The sequence below is a fragment of the Osmerus mordax genome, chromosome 7 (assembly GCF_038355195.1).
Source record: "Osmerus mordax isolate fOsmMor3 chromosome 7, fOsmMor3.pri, whole genome shotgun sequence".
In the NCBI taxonomy this organism is placed as follows: Eukaryota; Metazoa; Chordata; class Actinopteri; order Osmeriformes; family Osmeridae; genus Osmerus; species Osmerus mordax.
In genome coordinates, this window is record NC_090056.1 from 18537389 (window position 1) to 18558760 (window position 21372).

At 42.8% G+C, this 21372-nt stretch overlaps 3 protein-coding genes across 3 annotated transcripts; 2 read left to right on the forward strand and 1 right to left on the reverse strand.

The window, feature by feature from the left end:
• Positions 1-1221: 1221 nt before the first annotated feature.
• On the forward strand, positions 1222-11028 carry stmn3 (stathmin-like 3). Its single transcript, XM_067239619.1, has 5 exons — positions 1222-1375; positions 8531-8626; positions 8761-8939; positions 9856-10047; positions 10481-11028. The coding sequence occupies exons 1-5, from the start codon at positions 1357-1359 to the stop codon at positions 10538-10540; spliced, it is 546 nt and encodes a 181-aa protein (XP_067095720.1). The 5' UTR covers positions 1222-1356; the 3' UTR covers positions 10541-11028.
• Positions 11029-11620: 592 nt separating this feature from the next.
• On the forward strand, positions 11621-17453 carry gmeb2 (glucocorticoid modulatory element binding protein 2). Its single transcript, XM_067240295.1, has 10 exons — positions 11621-11953; positions 12982-13140; positions 13427-13509; positions 13768-13892; positions 14030-14133; positions 14420-14577; positions 14789-14860; positions 15540-15677; positions 15839-15961; positions 16204-17453. The coding sequence occupies exons 2-10, from the start codon at positions 13013-13015 to the stop codon at positions 16821-16823; spliced, it is 1551 nt and encodes a 516-aa protein (XP_067096396.1). The 5' UTR covers positions 11621-11953; positions 12982-13012; the 3' UTR covers positions 16824-17453.
• A 315-nt stretch (positions 17454-17768) lies between these two features.
• Positions 17769-19859, reverse strand: pdyn (prodynorphin). The gene is made up of 3 exons (XM_067240392.1): positions 19718-19859; positions 19154-19294; positions 17769-18694 (listed from the first exon to the last, which is right to left on the reverse strand). Exons 2-3 carry the CDS (start codon positions 19274-19276, stop codon positions 18059-18061), a joined length of 759 nt encoding a protein of 252 aa, XP_067096493.1. The 5' UTR covers positions 19277-19294; positions 19718-19859; the 3' UTR covers positions 17769-18058.
• Positions 19860-21372: the final 1513 nt, after the last annotated feature.

Consider the following 21372-nt stretch of genomic DNA (forward strand, 5'->3'; position numbering starts at 1 on the left):
CACTGATTTGGTTAAAAAAACATCTGTGATTCCAATCTGCTTGACACAATAATCTACAGAAAGGGTAGCCTAGCCTACAATAAAGAGGTTCCGTATCCATGCAACCAAACGTATTAAAATGTTTGAGGATTCCATCAATCAATGTTGATATGAGAGGGAAACTAAGACCCCCAACTCCCTTGTTTCCCCTCATCCCAACATTCCAAGAACAAGATTGATGTCTTCTATTACACGTGACCTACTTTAATCTTCTAGAATCTTCCATTCCAACCTTCTTGCCTTTGACATTCCATAACACATACTGTAATTTCAAAACAATATTTTATTGTATTTATTTATCTGACTATAGACTGTATTGTTATCATCCCAGTTGGCTTGCAACATAGTCCAGTGGAGAAATGCTCGTAAGTGCTGTTGGGATATTGACTATATGTTTTTTCATGCACTGAACGTGTCAAATAGAGGGGTTATGTGAGCCATGGAAGTAATCAATAACCATTCAAAGTGTGTTTATGATCTGCATTACAGTGCCATTCTTGTCTAATGATCTGCCAAAGCAACCATTCAGACTCAGATTGTCATCCTCTTTCCCATGAACGAAAACTCCCCTCTCTGACTTTGAGAACCAGTCTTATTGACATTGATTAAAATAAAAAAGACGCTAAATAAGTAATGCTAATAATAAATATTTGATGCATGGTAAACAAATAGTAAGACGGGCAATAATATATTTATAAAGAAAGCTTGAGATGGCTGCAAATGAGGCATGTGCCAAATGTTTGGCATGCATGTGTGCTTGAACTTTATATTTCCCTTTTACACAATGTATTGCTGTGTTCAAAGTGTTACAATCGTTGTAAATCTAAACATATAGTTTTACTTTAGGGCTCTTTCATCAAATGCCAATGACCGCATATTATACTGAAAATGGAACAACAAAACTAATATTAAGCATGGGTGCATTAATAAGTAATTTCATGGATTATTTGTGAAATGCAATTTGAAAATAGGATAATTCAAATGTACCAGACTATAGTGCGCAAGGCTAAAATGCGCTTTTACAAGTTGCACCTTAAAAAACAGAAATTGTTTTTGATGCAATGCACACCTATTAATTAAAAAGAAACGTGCGCAAGGGGAGAAATAGTGCGTGCGCGTATCACGCCTGCGCCCCCTGCCATCACCCCTCCTCTTGTCAAACCACAGCCCGTTAGATGTGACTGAGAGTGCGTCGTTCATTGTTCGTTAACGCAGCACCGGACAGCCTTTACACAGACGCGGATCCATATCACCCTCAATTCCCTTGAATACGGTTGACCTTCTTTCTGCATTCGCCAGATATCGGAGACCACCATCATGACGAGCACTATATCAGGTACGACTCTTACAAGGGGTGTGATAAGTGCGCGTGTTCTTGCTGATATTGAGGACTATTTGGGTGTAGCCTGTGTCGGTGCACCATTACTGTACCTGTCCTAAATGTACAGTATTTACCCCTTTCGCCGTTACATGTTTTAGGATTATAAATCCTTACGAAGTATTGTTGTTGCTGAATAAGAGATAATCTGCCGAATTAATTGTTTAGGCCTAAAATATTTTGCTGTATGTGGGCTGTTAAAGAGCTTTGGTGAAGATGAGAGGGCCACTCCTTAAGTCAAAACGCTTAAGCTCCATATTATGCCAATTCATTGTTAGAAAGTGTGACAACAAAACGCTAAAACAACGGTAAGACCAAGTCGGACATTTTATTTGAGTTTTACATTATAGCCCATCGATGCACTTAATTATATAGAATGGACAGAAATATTCGGATGATTATTTCAGTGACAACAAACTTTGCTAATAATAATGACTGATAAAAGCATCTAAGGTCATTATGGGTGTATGTGTGTGCGTTTTTTTCATAAGAGGGCCTTTGTCTTAATTAATTAAATGATTTAATTTACATATGATGAAGTCACCAAGACATACAGCAACCTTTGGCATCTCTTCATGTCAGGATCCTTGTAATTTCATTTATGGCTAATGCTATTAGGCCTCTGCCCCTTGTACTGTAATGCAATTATAAACACATCAACAACTGAAAAGCATATTACAGTAATCCTCCACCAACTGACACACTTCTTCCTCCCTACTGAAGTCACACTGAGCCTGCTAAAGCTGTAGAAATTGATTGTAATGGACTTTTCATTTTGTTACAGTGTAATACCATAATACAGTTTGTGTAAACATGGAATTGAGCTCTGAAATGGCCCATATTCAATTCATTTTTCATGCAGCAACCTTAACCATCCTATCCAGACTCCATTCAGCCACCAACTATTTACTTTTGCTTGATTGATAATACATTGGGAATGATGCCCACCACAAGGTGTCTTGAAAGATAGACACACAGGGCACACAAAGACCAGCTCAGGCCGGACACATTTAGATGTTTCTTCTGTGATGTGTGCTCTGGGCTGTGGGCTAGTCTGGTCCTATTAGCCCAAGCCACATGCGTCCTGGCTGCAGACACCCAGACATCAGACACATAAAACCTCCAGGGCCACCACCCTGTTCCCAGCAGAGCTCAGCTGGAGGAGGGGGGGGGCAGGGGGAGAGAGAGAGATAAAGTGAGAGAAAGAATGAATGAAAGAAAGAAAAGAAAGAAAGAAAGAAAGAAGGAAAGATTTGGAAGCAAGAGATTAGACAACACAAAGGAAGAGGATGCAGATATACCAGCAATGTTCAAATGGTGACACAACCCCATGCTGTGTCATTACTTTACTGGCAAAGGGGGCCTTTATCTTAATGATCTGGTGTGGTTGTGTGTTTTTTTTTAGGTGAGTCTGTGTGTGTGTGGTGCTGTGGATCAATAATGCTGTGGAAGGAAAAGCCACACCCTAAGCAACAGATAGAACAAGGGGACACAACAGCAGTCCATGTGTTCGGCATGTGCCAGCACAGTAGGCATTTACGGAGGTCAGCTGCTCTCTGTGGGAAGACTATTACAATAAATGGACCGTTGAACACGAGAGGCAGAGAGATAAAAACTGAAATTTTCTCTGTGTTCGTTTTGGAATCAGTTTTTGCATCGGGTGCAAATCGTTTCCTTTTAGTGAGGTGTCACTGTAGTTCACATGTGGAAGACAAATAGCTGAGCTGAACGTGGAGGTCTCAGCAAAGCCTGTAGCTGATCAAATTATTCTTAGTTTTCTTATCGAGTATTGTCTTAATCAAGATGGATGGGGTTGGGTAAAAGGAGAAGAAAAGGTCACACGTTCTTTCAGAGCAGAGATGACCCGACCTTCACCCCCATTCTGCTCCAATCAATTACCTGGTTCCATTTGGATAGCTTTCTCTCGTAGGTCAGATCTGGACTGGGACAAGGACTGGGTGGTCCACCAGTGTGACACACATTGCAAGACCCACAACAAGGCTAGAGATTTAAATGTAGCAGTTACAAATCTTTCAGATCAAGTTTCATTTCTTATCGCCATGAAAAGAACAAAGGAACAAGTAATACAACGGGAAACAATTTTCTTTTTTGTGCCCTTGAACATAGTTTTTTTGTTGTAATCTTGGTTGGTGATTTTCCTCCTAGATTCCCAGTGGGTTTGTACTAGTGTGCAATATGTGCGTGCATGGTCTCTCAGTCTTATCAAAGCCTGCTTTTAAAAGTTTGTTGTGTTCCCTTGTGAATGGGGAATAGTGCCTGTAGACTGGAGAGACTCCTAGAAGTCCTGTAAAGAAGATAAAAGTGGGAGCGGTGAAAGGACTGAGAGTTTAAGGTGGAGAGATGTAGAAATAGAGATAAACAATGGAGCAGAAACTAAAGGAATAACGGCCTGGGGGGGGGGTGAGAGCTGAGAGCGAAAGAGGGCGATAAAGAAATGATAAGAAGTGGGGTTTGGGGGTGGTGGGGGAGCCAAATGAGAAATTATATTAAGATTTCATATCCGAGCATGATTTCAAGCGGGGGCCTCAACCTAATTTCCCTAGTGACACCCAGTTAGCCAGACAGTGCAATTGAGAAGAAATATTAGGGTAACCGTAGGTGCGGTGTTATGGGTAAAGTAGGACGCAAGCACAGAAGAAACACACAGCCATTATGTTTTTCCTGCATTCTAAACGGTGACTTTTTTATGGGAAGTTCGATTTTCTTCCTGTCTTTTGTGAGTGTTCATCAGAAACTTAGACAATCCAGTGTTATCCAATATGATTCAATTGATTTTTTATTAGTGTTATAAAGTTGGGCCGTGTTATGAGTGTTGTGTATGAGAAAACTAATGTGACAGTTGGACAGGAACTACTTCAGCCTGAATCAGGTACGTGGAAACAGTCAAATCCTATCAGCCCGAGGCAGATCAAAATCGGTACAAACAAAGAATAACTGTGTTCTGATTTCTTGGCAGAAGTCCAAGTGTGCTGTTTTCAGCTTTCTGTGGAAATCGGAAGGATGGGTTAGATGCTACAGAGAAATATACAAACACACTCTTTAGAATCAATGGGATTTATTCACAGTTTCAGCACCACGGACAGCACCTGAACCTACTGTAGCATAATACGAGTACAGCAGCTCTTTCTCCCCAGTGGTGAGTCTCCCTGAATTGTCCCCACACGGACACACACAGCTGCATTGCAGTGCAGCTTGCCTAAGCGATGCAAAAGGTGGCCATTAGCCCAAAGAGAGTCTGAGCAAAGATGGGCTGCAGCCTGAGTCACGAATGGAGGTTTTCTAAAAAAGAACGTTTTAATAATTTAGAATGCGAACCCAGCAGTGGAAGAGCATGTGTGTGCGCACAGCAGGAGATTGTTTGTGTGTGTGTGCTGTGTTTGTTGTGTGTCTGTGTGTTTATATATGTGTGTATATGTGTGTAATGTGTGTGCTTGTATGTGTGTGTGTTCAGGGGTGAAGGGACTCAAATAGTATGCAGAAATATGGTAATATTGTCCTTTTTTGTGCGGTAGCTATACAATGTTTTTATGTGAAAGCCTTTGTGTGTCTGTGTGCTTGCACCCAAATGGATTGCTGTAGAGGATGGGGGCTGGAGTTGACAGTGTGCTTCTCAATTATTTAGTACATGACCGAGCAAAACCTTAAGACTGAGATTACCCCAGTGGCCCATACACTAGCCAGCAGCCTCGTGGTAGAGCACGTGTGTGTGTGTGAGTCCTATCCTCCTTACAGACAGGAAGTAAAATTCTGAGTGTCCCTACCAAAGAGATGTGAATGGGAGGAAATGTGGTTTCGAGAGAGAGGACTGGAGAAGGATGGAGATGGGGATGGAGAAAGAGAGGGATTACGAGAGAGGGATGGAGAGAGAGATGAATGTAAAGAGAGGATGGAGAGAGAGGATGGAGAGAGAGAGACGGATGCAGAGATGGTGATAGAGAGGAATGGAGAGAGAGAGGGATGGAGAGAGACGGTGATAGAAAGGAATGGAGAGAGAGAGGGGTGGAGAGAGAGGGATGGAGAGAGAGGGATGGAGAGAGAGAGGGATGGAGAGAGAGGGATGGAGAGAGAGGGATGGAGAGAGAGGGGGATGGAGAGAGACGGTGATAGAAAGGAATGGAGAGAGAGAGGGATGGAGAGAGAGGGATGGAGAGAGAGAGGGGTGGAGAGAGAGGGATGGAGAGAGAGGGATGGAGAGAGAGAGGGATGGAGAGAGAGGGGTGGAGAGAGAGGGATGGAGAGAGAGAGGGGTGGAGAGAGAGGGATGGAGAGAGAGAGGGGTGGAGAGAGAGAGGGATGGAGAGAGAGAGGGGTGGAGAGAGAGGGGTGGAGAGAGAGGGATGGAGAGAGAGAGGGATGGAGAGAGAGGGATAGTGGGAGGAGGGCCCCCTGCTGTGGCAAAGATGTCTCCACACCGCAGGAGGCCACAGACCGTCTCCTGAATATAGAACTGTCATGTAGAATATGTCTGGGGGCCAGAGCATTTCCAGACACATCGCTCCCCTCTTTCTCACTCCCTCGTTCTACTCTCCCTATCTTCTTACTGCATTCTCTCTTTGTCAGATTTTTTTTCTATCTCTGCTGTTCTCTCCCTCCCTCCTATTCTTTCTCTCTCTCACCCCCCCCCCCCCCCCCCAACCACCACCACTACATCTATACTTTGTCCAGATATCAAACAGAATAAAACAGGAAGATGTAGTGTAAAGGTGGAGGGTATATGCTAACCGTAGCTTGTCATAATAATAAAACTCAACTTTCATGTCTGCCACTTACACCGCACCCCAAATTATCAGGAAATCGAATATCAAATAAGAAATGTAACAAGCAATGAAAAACAAGTAATGAAAAATATTGAGTCTTTCACAAATAGAGCAGGCTTCCATATTCATTCATCAGAAGTACCACAGGTGCTTGAGGGTGATAAACTGTTTATCTCTGTAGAAGGAAGGACATCTTTAGGTGAACATTGATCTTCAAGAGGAAGTAGTACTTCTGTGGGACAGTAGTCCCAGTCTGGCACAGTCCCTATCTTCATTACCATAATAGATACTTCAGTAAAATCCCTTAACACTGTAATATGTCAAATGCAGAAGGGGGCGAACTACATTTAAAATTAAAGAGTCAGTTGGCTGAGCGGTGAGGGAGTCGGGTTAGTAATCCGAAGGTTGCCAGTTCGATTCCCGGTCATGCAAACTGACGTTGTGTCCTTGGGCAAGGCACTTCACCCTACTTGCCTCGGGGGAATGTCCCTGTACTTACTGTAAGTCGCTCTGGATAAGAGCGTCTGCTAAATGACTAAATGTAAATGTAAATGTAAATGTCATGTTTGTGTGAAACTTTTCAGATTAGGTATTTGGATGAAACCTAAGACATGTACGGTATGCATTTCCTCTCAAACTGAGGAAAACCCTTAACAGAGGTAGCTGAGAACATGACACTTACATAACTGAAACTTCGGTTCGAGGGTTGTTGCACTGCTTGGCACGGCACCCGGCTGAACCACGGCAGGCACCCGTGTGAGGACAAGGAGTGGAGGGGGGAGAATGAAACCACGCAGATAAATACTGCATGATATGCATCTGCAGGGTTTTAAGGCAAAGATCGACATGTTCATTTGAAAAATATCCCCTTTGTCTGTGCGGAACTTGCAGAAGTTACTCAATTACGTTCTTTATGTAATTGTGGATATTGTGAGCTGCTATGTTGCTCATATTGGGTTTAGTGGAGTTTTTCCCTACGTTATAATTTTTTTGGTTGCTGTTGAGGATATTAAACAGCTCAGCAGTCTAGATATGGTTGACACCCATTTTGTTTCATTCCTTTGTCCTCTGAGGCATAAGAACATGGCTTTTGTTGGTGTTAAGTGGACATTTTCCACAGCCAAATTGGAATAATACCGGAAAACCCTAACCATTTGAATTCACTGTGGCACTGGGTTCATGTGTGTGTGACTAATCAGTGACCTCCTGTTTTTCCTCCCCCAAATCCTCAATAAAAGCCTCTTGACTAGCAAATCCACACAGCCCTACTTTGCTGATAGCCTGCTTTGCTGATTGTCTCTTAGATAGCGTGAAGCCTGACCTTTTACCAACACAATACTAATTAGAGCTGTATTGATTGACTCTGATCTTCAGGCATGGTCTTTCCTCTTGTGGCTGTTGAAGGATTTGGGGTGCAAACGAGAGATAGGACACATATTAGACTGTGAGACAGAATGTCAAAGAGTCCTTTGTGTAGATTGTTTTGAAGGGGAAAAAGTGTTGAACATTTTCTCAATTTCATACACACACACACACACACCTTTATTGACACTGAATGTTTTTCCTCACAGAGTTTATATGTCTCTTTGGAGTGTAGACCATAAATCATCTGCCTCGTGCATTGCACCACTCTGCTCTTGTGCAGTAAAAAAAAAAAAACGTAAGTGCTGAGGATGATAAAACTAGTGTGTTGGCAGGTACAGTAATGCAATTGAGCCGGTAACTCCATTTATAGTGAAACTGCCATTGCTGCACTATCACATTTTTCTCAGAAGCACCTTACAACTCAACAAGCTACACAACATATGGTGGGCCACTGCATATCACATACTGTTGTTTACTATATTTCCATAACCGTATAAAGACCTTTTTTGATGAACGTTCTAGGCTTTTGTACCCTCTACCAAATAGTGGTAGACATCGGGGTAGGTTACCCCAGGTATCAATTTAAGATCTATCGAGAGAAAATCTACCGAACAATTTGATCCAGTGGGTCGGGCAGGGAACACGATTTTAAATTTAATTTCTCTATGTATCTTTGCTTTTCACAGCCATTTAATTTATTGTAATATGCGCTAGTCAATTAATCGATGGAGATGCCGGTAGAGTAGCTAGCGACTAATGTAGGGAACGCGCTAGCCGGATGTAGTTCAGGGCCTTGCTTCTAAACTGATCTTTTATTGTATACGTTCCAAAAATATATATTATTCCGGGGAGTTGCCATGGCCACAAAAGAATAGTCAGAGGAAAATGTAGAAACGCTATTATTGCTGTAGCCTGTAGTATCATTACTTTCTCTCTCTTTCCCTTTCTCTCCTGTAATTTGCCCTGCCAGCCTACACAGAGAAGATCAAGGAGATGTCTATGATGTCCCTCATCTGTTCCTGTCTATACCCCCAGCCCATCCCCACCGCCAAGTACCAGTTTGGAGGTGAGTGATCCTTTGGCAATCACAGACATCACTAGCATAACTGCAGGTCATCACAGTCAAGTCTCACAGACCTGCAGTCATTGCGCTGTGTGGGTCTTGCTGTATGAAGACGAGTTATGTATGCATACTTACAGATATGGAGGTTAAGCCCATCAACAAGCGACTGTCTGGACAGTCCTTTGAGGTGATCCTGAAGTCGCCCACCGACCTGTCTCCAGACAAGCCCAGTCCCCTGGCCTCTCCCCCCAGGAAGAAGGACATCTCCCTGGATGAGCTGCAGAGGAGGCTGGAAGCTGCTGAAGAGAGAAGGAAGGTAACAAGTACTAACAACCTTTCGGATAGATGGAAGAGGAGAGAATGAAAAGGATGGGAAGGGATGGATGAATCATTAAAGTGGAGCGTACGTGAAGCATAGAAATAGGGTTGGCTGGGGGAAAAAAGAAGAAAATTATGGATAATTAAAAAACAAATTCCACCCACATCCCCTCTCGTGTAGGTATTGAAATATCTATTCTATTGTAAAACCACAGCTGTCACACATGAATGGCCAGAAAAACGAGAGCGCGAGACACCTTTCAGTCAAAATGAAATCCCTTACATCGCTCACCATGGCAATTACTAATAACTGCCTTCACAACCCCCACAATATTAAATTCTGAGGATTTTCCGAACATGTTTCATTTCTTTGCCTTCCTCTGTGGTATACCAGTATTTCCACCTCACCAGAACCACTGAACACCAATTACCATCACTGGGTGACAAGTGCTTGACTGGCTGGCTGGTTTTCAAACAGCCTGGGCTGCATGTCATTGGGTGCTCAGGGGGAAAAGGCTGTCATGAATAAGGAAGGCTTGTCATTACTGTCGTACCGTGGAGAGGAAAGACTGTGTGAGTGGAAGTCTAGGGACAACACAAGGGGCAGACCAATCAGAATTTGTTTCATTAAAATAATAAGTACATGCAAAATGTGAATTATAATTCCGTATATTTAAGTATGGGATATTAACTGTATGATGTAGGAATGTACACTATACAGATAAACAGTGTGCTCCTAAATTGTCTCTTTTGTTTCTTCTGAGTTAGATATAATTCCAGATTTATTTATATTATCTTTCTGCAATAGTCAATCCTCGATGTGACCCAGATTCCTACGCAAGTCCTCTAATGATGTAGCCTAATCTGCATTTTAAGCATCCCCCTGTGTTTGTGTGTGTTTGTGTGTTCTCCAGTCTCAGGAGGCCCAGGTTCTGAGACAGCTGGCTGAGCGGAGGGAACACGAGCGAGAGGTTCTGCACAAGGCCCTGGAGGAGAACAATAACTTTAGCAAGATGGCCGAAGAGAAGCTCAACCACAAAATGGAGGTGATCACCCAGAACCGTGAGGCATACCTGAACTCCATGAAGCAGAGGCTTCGTGAAAAGGTAAGGGGAAGCGTTGTCAGTGCGTATTACTGGGGAGTCAGGTGGCTGAGCGGTGAGGGAATTGGGCCAGTAATCATAAGGTTGCCAGTTCGATTCCCGGCTGTGCCAAAATGTGTTACTGTCCTTCTTAAGAATAATGAGTTTTCCTGGGAGTTTTTCCTTGTCTTCCTTGAGGGTTTAGGTTGATTTAGGTGCAGGTCTATGGGCATGTGTGAAGACCTCTTTGACATTGTGTGTAAAATGGGTTATACAAATAACATTTGATATGAGTGTTCACTCTCGTCTCTCCTTTTTTTTCCATCTCTGGTTTATCTCAATTGTGCTTCGTCAATTTTCCCTCCCGATGAATGCAAGGCTGTGAACATTAAAGTCTGTCTCTTTGAAATGAGAACGTGTTTTCTTCTGTGACATGTTTTTTGATTGTTTTCTTCAGGAGAGGCATGCTGAAGAAGTTCGCCGGAACAAGGAGCTTCAAGCCGATCTCTCCGGATAAAAAGGCTTTCCTGCAGGAATCCCTTGTGTGAAGTGTGTTTTTAGCGAGGAATAACTTTTTTTAACACCTGTGTGTCAAATGCCATGATTTAGCTCTGCATCCTGCAAACTCATCTGTCATTTAATAGAGGAACAAGTTTACTCACAAGATATTACATAACTGTCATAGTGCATTTTTCAACCCTTCAGTCTACTGTTAATGTTTCTTCACAAAACATGCCACAGGCTTTTCAACCATTAGATTTTCACGGTTTATTATGGTCAGAACGAAGTTAAGTGGTTGGAATCTGAAATCTGCTTGTGCACGCATGCACACACACACATATGCAAACACACATCATTCACACAAACCCAACAATGTGAGAATTGCACACACACATACTATACTGACCTGCATCGCTTCTACATACATACGGCATGGATTGTTGATAGGGATTCTCTGTGTTGATCTAACTGTGTAACAGACTAATAAAATTCAAGTGTAATGAATGTTGTCATTATTCTTATGGGGGTGTATCACAAATTCCTTCAATCAACATGATCCCTTTAGAACCCAAGAATACATAAATATAAAGTATACTTACAAAGTATAAGTACAAAGTACATACTTACACATATTAAAATTGCCAATAAGTATGAAAGTACAAAATGTGTACATTTTAAGTAGGCTATGCTTCCAATTGTGTGCAAAAAGATACTGAAAATGTTTAAAATCTAACTTAAAACCATTCTATTAGATTTAAGTGTAGTCTATTCCTTCCATTTGGGAAGTTATTCAATAGTTATTTAGTCTGCTGTATTGCAGGCATGGTTATCATGTATAACTGTTGATCACATCTGGTGCTTTCAGAGAACATAGCCATGCATGTCACAAGGGTAAGCTGTACATTAAAAGTGCGCCTGCACTGCATTATGCTGTAGCTTCTGCTGACTATGGACAGTATGCAACTCACAAGAATACAATATTTCCAGTGTCAAACAAGTCACTAGTTTTGAATTGCCGAACCCACACACACGCTCAATAGTTTTAAGGTGGTTGAAGACTACCATAGGACTAACGTCGCCTATAGGGTCTCTATAATCCCTAAATGTCAAATTGTCCTTCTTTTGCCAAAGTGATACTGAAAAATAATTACAGCGCTACAACCTCCAACTTGTTTGTTATTATTATTATTTGTATTGTTCATAATTATCTTAACACTCGAAGGGTTTGGGTGGCTGAAGAATTCATCACAGATAAGCATCATGCGACTGCGCCAGAGCAACCCTCGACGCTCGTGAACAAACCCCATTAGCCTTTGCTGTAATGCGAATAGCTATAACTAGCTAGCCATACCATAGCCCCAACTGCGCAGGAGAACATTGACAGCAACCATTGCACCAACGAGTTACTTTTGAGATCAAAAACCGAAAGGTAAGATGAAAAATAGAGTGTATACGTAACTAACTTTAAGTAAGTTGTAAGTTAGCTACAGTACTTCATAGTCTAATTAACATTATAGTTTGAGAGGGTCTGCAGCAGGTTAGCTAGCCAGTAGGTAGCTACAGATAAACAGTGCACGCACGCCACGATCGCCCCCGTCGTCGTAACGACGTGCGTGCTCGTTAAAGATTACGCTATTTTATACCAAACGACTTAACGTTACGTAGCCAGCTAGCAAAGCTAAACGCCGTTAGCCTTATTTTTCTGACACCGTTACTTTATGGTTGTGTAGCATAACTCACATAGCTCTAGCTCGCTTACGTTAGCTACTCTGTAGTACTAGCCCCGTTCTAACATGACCATCGAGGTTTATATTGGGGCCCGGGGACACGAATGAGTCAATGTCTGGGATATATTGCTAGGCAGCTTGAAGTTGTTGGCATGGTTCGCCAGCATCAAGCTCACACAGCCAAGCTTTTTGCCGCATATTGTCCATTGATTTATCATATCCCGGTAGCTTAATAGCAAGCTAGTGGCTTCGCTTCGCGTCGGCAGAACATCTCTTTTTGCTATGTTGTAGACACACAAAAAACTCACGCTCAACACCTCATAATGCCAATGAAAACACATTCTTTGACGTGGTTATTGAGTTTAATTTGAAACAAAATTGTGGATTATCCAGATTACTTAAATGGACGGACTCTTTGCTATAACACTCAATATTTAACAACATCCTGTCTCGTACCACCCTTGAGAACTTGATTTGACATGTGGCAAAATAAAGCAAATACAAATTATTTTAAAAGGCACCCACCTGGCTACAAAAGGCCACACTTTTGACCTGGTAACCTATGTCACCGTAAACTTCAACCAATGAAGTCTAATGACCCCTTTTCCAGTGTTCACAAGATATGTCAGCAGAACATATATATATATATATATAGTAGTACAGCCACCGAGTGTGATGGAACATTTCCATCTCTCCATTCTTCTGTTCTGACTATGAATTTGCTTATTAGTGTTCCAGGGCCTGTAGGTCAGATCCTGCCCATGGCAACGTCAGAGATGCATGTGGAGGAGGTGGTAGTCGTGACAACCCCTGATGGGGTAGGAGAGGCGGCCACCTCAGTGGATGATCTGAAAACCGTGCTGGTGGATGTAGATCTGACCCATGCAGGGTGAGCTTGTCACACACACACACATTTGCTACCACAAGGCTGTTACCTGGCTAGAATACTGGGGCAATCTCAGTCTGTTAAGGTTTTGCTTGGTCAGATGCAAGCCTGCTTCTAGACTCAGCTTTGCTCCCTTTCTCACATACAGTACATGCACGCCTACAGAAGATCCTAGTAAACCAAAACCTGTGATTGATTTTGAGGTGGGAACACGCACGTATACGCCATAGTCAGTCTAGTAATGGGCTGTAATAAGCCAAGTTTTGTGTTGTAATCTTGTGTCATACAGGGAAGGAGAAGTCCTTGCAGATGGGAGCATGGAATCAGAAACGGAAGCCAGTACAGATGCACTGTCAAAGGAGGCAGTCATAGGTAATGTGTGACACATTCTGTAGATGGACACTTCTCTCATAACATTACTCAACAGGGGCATATGTTTGTTGTCAAATGTGGGTGGGACTGATTTTTTTTTTTGGGGGGGGGGGGGGGGGGCAGTTTAGCTGTTTTTAGTGAGTAGGATATGTTCCACCCATGTATAATGAAACCTTCACCCCTGCCACTCATGGTGGAAGTTAAATAGACAGGTCATTATGAGTGTGTGTATCATTCACCGGATGTCTGTTTGAACAGTAAAAATGTCAGAGGAGGTGGATGTGGAGGCTGACATCATCTACCCCGTCACCTGTGGCGATGTGAAGGCCACCCTGGTCTGGAAGAAGTTTGTTTGTCCTGGCATCAACATCAAATGCGTTCAAGTACGTACGCTCGCATACCGATCTGAATGATTTGGACGTCACGAAGCAGGAAATATTCTCATTATCAAGCCACGGAGGTCTGTCTGACCTCTCAGAGGTCTTTGTTTGTTTGATGTTTTTATTGATCTGTTTTCCAGTTCAATGAGCACCTAATCAGCCCCAAGGAGTTTGTCTCTCTGGCCGGGAAATCCACGCTCAAGGACTGGAAAAGAGCCATCCGCTTAAATGGGACTATGCTCAGGTGTGGAGCTTTGAAGCATTTTACGTGTGTGTATGTGTACTGAAAGCGGTGCATTGAATGAAAAGTGTATATTATGTACATTATGCTAAGTGGCGTACCTGTACATTTTAACAGGTGTTGTTTAACATTTTCAAACGGCAGTTCACAAATGCTTCACAAGGTGGCACTGTAACACAACACATGAAAAAGATGGACCTTGAGCCCGATTTCGAGGATTGTAGGAAGGCCTGCAGTAAGACTGTTGCTGTCTGTCAGGGTCATGACCTGTGTCCTGTGTCCTCCTCAGGAAAATCATGGACTCAGGTGAGCTGGACTTCTACCAGCATTCTAAGGTGTGCTCCAACACTTGCCGCAGTACCAAGATCGACCTGGTGGGGACCCGAGTGTCCATCAGCAGCCAACAGTCCACTGAATTCATCCCTGTCACTCCCTTCTCTACAGATGGTAAACTCATTATTTGATTATAACACTGAATTATATTAATTGGCAAATGAAGGCTAAATAATTTGTTTGGCTCAATTCATCCATTAATTGAACAAAATGTCCCTCACTCGCTCCACAATTTCTCCCCATCATTTATCTCTGCAGACCCCATGAAGTTAATGTAAAGTAAGTTCATTAAAGATGAGTAACCTGTGCTCTGCTATTTGTTCAGTGAACGGCTCCCCTGCAGCCTTCCCAGCAGAAGCAGTAGAGGAGAGCACAGAGTGGGTAACTGCTATAGGAGGTGAGCTGGATCTTCAACCATAAGACTAAAGCTTAATTTATACTTAGGTCGCGGACACTTTTGAAATGGTCGCCGACGAAAAAAATAAAGTGTCGCTCAGGCTGCTGCATTTATACTTCGGCAAACAGCGTAACGTAAACAGAATCATTTTACCGTTACATTCATAGCTATGGTTACATTGTTAACGCTTTGTAGCCTAGGTGATCAATCGGAGAAACTGACATTTTTAAATTTTTCTACCCAGTAGAAATTTCTCCTGGTAGGCGACACTTCTAAGCGACGGTTAAAAGTGTCGACCGAGACGTCATTTCTGTCGGCGACCTTTTCAAAAGTGTCTGCAACCTAAGTATAAATTGGGCTTAAAGCTCTCTATATTCTGGGTTGTTAACTAGGACACTGAATGAATGAAAACTTGTATTTCCCCGAGGGGGAATTTGTTCTTCACAAAGAGCTTTAAAATCATAGATACGTTCAACACTACAGACAGGACAGTACAGTGGACATAACACAGTTATTAAAAAGCAAAGCACTGTACAGGGTTTTGTGTTAGTTAAGGTGGTAGTGTGGGGTTTGCCGTCAGACCGGGGGGGGGTGGCTAGTTTGTGCGATAGACTTATGCGGGGGGGGGGGGGGGGAGCTGATCTGAGGATTGTCTAATAAAAATGTTGGTGTCCACCAGAGGACTCTGTCACCTTCTGGCGTGGGCTGAAGGAGGCCGGCCTTCTGGAAGAGGTGGTGGAGGACTTCCAGAATGAGATCCAGGAGGTACTGAAAGGCATGCAGGAGCGTGTGGCTGAACCGCCGCTGCAGGTCAAAGGTCAGTTGTGTGCGTGCGTGCGTGTGTGTGAGTGCACGTTCCAAAAAAGAAATCCTTTATTCATCCACATTAGCTAGAGAGACCATGCATTTTTCTGTGTGTGAAAACAGTCAATCTATTTGACTTCAGATTGTTTATTGTTGAATCACGTATTTCTCCAGATGCTGTGCTGCTTAACAACATAGTGCAGAACTTTGGAATGCTGGAACTCGTTAAGAAGGTTCTGGCGAGTCACAAAAGCCAGATGGATCGGTACAGAGAACAGTACACACGCAGCCTCGCTGGTGAGTCAGACATTCGTCAACAGACAACATTGTCCTCTGCTTGGTGTGTAAGACAAGTCAACATATGCTTTACAGGAAGTGAGAGTAAAGATCAGTTCATCAAAACCTGACTTAAAGCTTGACTTATCTTAATTTGCCGATGTTAAGTCATTCGGTATACATTCTGAGAACACCCGCACAGCATTGTGAGCAATACTTTGAAAATGTATTTTCGACGTGAGTTCTGACCCTCCTCTCCGTAGCTTTGGAGCAGCAGTGCGATGAACACAGGAAACGCGCCAAAGAGCTGAAGAGTAAATCTCAACACCTCAACAACGTCCTGATGACCCTCGCCCCTGTGCCCGCCCCTCCCACCCCCAAGCGCCCACGCCTCACCCGGGCCGTATCGGGCCCCGCGGCCGTCAACGCCACCCCAGCCCCCACCCAGATCACCCTGCCCCTCTCCCAGCTAGCGGGCCTACCCCTGGGCAAGGTGCTCACCATGGCGGGCACCCAGAGCGGCGCCACCCCTCTGGGGAGCTACACGGTGCTGACGTCTCCTGGGGGCACGGCCGAACTAGCGCCCGACGCCTCGAACCTGACGGTGCTGTCCACTGCGGCGTCCGTCCAGGATGGCACCGCCAACTTCGTCAAGGTGCTGGGCCCGCAGTACCAGCTCATCACGCTGCCCGCCTCGCTGGGCGCCACCCTGCAGGGGCTGACCTGCACTCCGCAGGGCACGGTGGTGGCTCTGCCGGTTGGTAACAACAATTTGACGACCGCGGCGCTGGAGGGGCAGCAGGTGGACATCCAGATCGAGGACCAGGCGGAGGAGGAGGTGCCGGGGGGAGAGGTGGAGGAGGCGCTGGTGGAAGAGCAGTGAGGAGAAACGGAGAACCCAGACCCCCCGCCCCCGGACCTCGTCGACCCCCCCCCCACACACACACACACACTTGCTTTCCACAGGGATAAAGACTTCATTAGGTTAGGAGCCTTGCTGTGCCACAGTATGTTTGGTAAAAAGAAGTGCACTTCTAGCACTGGTTAAGTGCTTATGCAGCTTTGTTCTTTGAACTGTCATGTTGTGATTTTCTATTCAACTTAGTGAAGATGACCGCAAGATATGTACCACTGTGTGGACATGACCTGCCACTGAAAGCTAAAATGTGTGTGTGTGTGTGTGTGTGTGTGAAGATATAAATATACTGAGCATTTGTATTAGCAGTTGTATGGCAGGATAGAATGTGTTCATTGCAATGTGAGTTTGAGGTTTTTTCAAAGTTAATTATTTTGATCTGTTGAAAATGTATGGAGATTTTCTCAGGTGTCCATACTGCTTTAAGGATTAATATTGCATTAAAATTACATGTAAGAATTCATATAAATTAAATGTGTAATGTAGATTTTTGTTCAATATTGAATACATTTCACCTATTGTCTTTTGTCTTATGTGGAGATTGACAAATATTTTGTACATTTTGTTAATAAATTGTCATTTGTAAGGTTTCTAATTTGATAATGTTGTATAGCTTTCATTGGTTTAAAGTAGAACATGGTTTAGAATAATTGAATCACTTTTCCACAAGATGGTGCTGATAGGCTTTCTGATTGTCAAGAAAAAGTGACTTTGTAAAAACAAAATATTCTACACTAATTTGAAGGTGCAAATATATTACTCAGGTGTGCTTGTCTTTTGCAAAATGTATGTTTGTGTGCGTTCGGTTTTCGTTGTGTGTCGCAGCTCTCATAGATAGGCTATATAATTTTCTCAGTCAGCGACACAAACATATTTTTCTTGCCACTGACAAATAAAGTAGTTGCTTTTATTAATGATTTTATTAAACAAGCATTATATTATATAAATAATATTTCGCTAATAACATACAACTTTTAACATTTAGTCACTGGTAAGTCCGTCACACAGTAGGCGTTCAAAACATGACTGACACAAGCAGGTACGGGCCTTTGATTAACAGACATGGAATCTGCCGCAATGATGTGCAACCAGGTAAGCGAAATTGGCAGCACACATTGATACTATCGGATTATGGCGAGAATTCAAGTGAATCTGCGGAATAAGTTCTTTACGTCATGCTGTATGACGGCCTCACCGTTTATCTATAGCCCCAAATCGTCATAGGAACTAGGCTCCTCATCTGAACGAACGGATATTTTGAAATGGCGACGTAGAAAGCCGCCGTACCTCTTCTGGTTGTCCCATTTCAAGTTGTTCAACTTTGGACGAATTCTCCGCATGAACCCACCATACCTCTTCTGTAGCTCTCCTTGTCTTCCTTCCTCCATTGAGTTACTCCTTTTTGGGCCAAATTTGCGTAAAAACCCACCATAACGTTTAACTTCATTAATTGCGGCGTCATCATTGTATACCCCTTTTTCGTTCTCAGATGCTACACTCCCGCCCTGGTCGTCCTCAGAAAACTCCGACAGGTCTCTTTCAGCAAATTTCTCTAGCAAGTCCTCGTATTTCTTGGGGAACGCTCCTTTAAAAACGGCATTTTCACGCCAAGGAGATGTAAATATTTTGTTTTTGTTCTTATCGATTCTTTTAATGAATCCACCATACCGCTTGACTTTATTTGCGACTTCCTCCTCTTCTCCCTCTGGTGCGCTCCTTGCACCGGTATTGTCTTCGCTGAATTCCGTCAAATCCACAGCGCGTGCCTGTAGAATCTTCCCACACTTTTCTAATTCGTCACTATTCAGTAGAGTGGCCTCACACTCCAAGGTACAAGTCTATAAAAGAATAATAGAACATGTAAGCGACATCTGCTTGTTTGGAATGCGAACACATTTTAGAGTAGGTATAAAAAATATATTTTTACGCACAGTTTACGCACAGTTTTAACTCACATTTAGTAGCAAAAAAAATATTGAATCTGTGTCATTTAATCGTTGTTCCCCACTATGTGTACTGACGCGAGCGAAATCCGAATATTACCATATCTGATATGAGACTAGCCTAGAACCTCCTTGCCTCTCCCTCGCTTTCAAGCGCCGGGAGCGGTTTCCGTGGTGCTGAATATTGAGCCGTCCGTCCACATGACCCGCAACTCCGCTAGCTCAATTAAAATGTACTGCCATTTAACTAAACTATTCTACAACTACAACTAAGGATTGTCGTGTTTAGTGCTTTCTGTTGTTACTTTGAATTGGAGATGAACGAGCTTTAATGTCTAAAATTGTGATTCTTACCAAACTGCTGATAGGCTCGTCTGTGTTGAAGATTTCTTGTGCGCATTTCAGACATTGGGACGTGCAATCTGCTTGGATGGAAGATGACAAGCTGAGTATCAGCACCAGGGCATACCACTCCATTCTTGGCAAAGATAGTCCCTGAAAAGTAATCAAAAAAAGAAAAGAAATTAATGACGTTAGCTTACTTTTCTTGTATATACAACTAACCTACTGTACCCTGGTCGCAATATCAACACACACTAAAACTTATATATATTCCAGTCCCAATTCAATCAGATAATATATGTTTGTCCATTCATTAAGTCTTAATTATTAATTGTTTTTTGTTTCCTGCCTGTTCTTCTAATTGCGCTAATGGTTTGTCAGACAAAGTAGTAAATTCCCCATAATTAACTTCTGAGTGTTTTGTTTTTAAAGTTTGAAAGCCTACCAAATAAATGGGAAAATACCTAATGTACAATTGAATGGTCAATAGCATAGAAGATCCTAACGACCAGTTAACGGTCCCTATACATACCAAGGAATAAATGCGAAATGTGAATATTTATTTTTTAGAATTACCTCAATACTGATGAAGAATTAGTTCAACCCTGGCGCATAGATGTGGAGCTGTGAGAAGGCTCGTGATATCATTCGCAGAATGTTGAATGGCCTCCAACTGTAGTTTGTTTCTTTTGCCTGGCTCCTCGCCTTTCTTTTTATTGACGGAGACTTCGTCGTGTCACTGGGGCACATCAGAGTAGCTTCCATAAACTGGCCAATGGGAGACTAATACTGCGCAAATAGTCTCACTCGTACCCGTCACCGCCTCCTCCCTCTCTATCTGTTTCACGCCCACACAACATTCGTTTATCAGAAACCTGGCAATTTCACTGAACATAAATGTACACACACGCGTTCATGTGGATAATTTGTAGGGAAGAGTCTAAGAGTTCTTCTGAAAGTAATGGACTACTTTAGTAGTCTAACTGCACGTGAAGGCAGTTGAAAAGCCTATGGTTGGCTCCTTCTATATGAATAAGGGAAAACCTTGAAGTTGCAACCAAGGTAACACACACAAACAGCACATGTGATCAATGCACACTCACAATGAGCCAGTGGATATTTTAATAAATGGCCTCATAAAGACATCCCCTTTATTCAATGCTTATCATAGTTTATAAGGGTTACCCATATGGCAAGTTGTCTTGTCTAGTACCTGTTCACCAAGGCCTAAGGCCTAGTTTCCCGGTAAAACTTTTAAATGGTTCTATCTGTAGAATGTCTATTTAATGATGTATTTCTGTCTAGACCCTGGATCTAATCCCGTGAGAAGAACAGACTGCCATTTCACAAAGCACCCTGAACTGATCACATTACTAACCCTAACCACAAATGTAAAAAAAAAAAAAAAGACAAAAAAAAGCTACTTGAAAACGAATGAAAATAGTTGTAGAATAATGTGTTTGAACTCTAAAACGCATGCGGTACTGAAATGGGTTTTAGAGTTCACACGTAAGTGGACAAATTAGTTATTACAAAGTGCATTTGTCATAATTTTTTCCTTCTTTTGTCCCAAGTGCATGTTTCATGGTGTTGTGTATACTGTATATCAATGCACTCTTTAACTAAATGTTAACTTCTCCATGGTCTACAGCTTCTGTCATTACAACAGAAATCCCCAGTGTGTTTTGTATTCTCATTCTTGTACCATTAAGCAGGAGCAGTTATGCTTACTGTAGGTATAGATGTTTTCTTCTTTTAATCCCAGATGAAAATCATGTGATCTTGTTTTTAATGAGCTCCAATCAAATTGGCAAAGCGTTCCTAGGCAACCTCGAGTGGGCATTGTTGGGTTTCTCTTGATGTCTTGATCGGTCCTTTGATTAAATCGGTTGGCTTCTCAGAGCCTCGATGCGTTTCCATTTCCCAAACTGACGTTATCTGGGGAGACTGGCTCACAAGGCGACTGATATACGTGCATGTCTGGTCTCCCTTTGGGTTAAGACTCCAGACTCTTAAATGAATGTCATTTTCTTTCAAACAGCTCTGCACCGAGGAGCAGTTTCAAGTTCTGAGCCTGGCATCTTAATCCGACTTGGAGTGGAAGGTGACTGAATGTGTGGTGGATTTTTAAAAGACTTTGTGATGGTACTGATATGTTGATGTTTTTGTTGTTTGAGATTAATGTATGCGTCATATTGTTTTGATTATGGCCTATCAGTGGCTTCATGGTA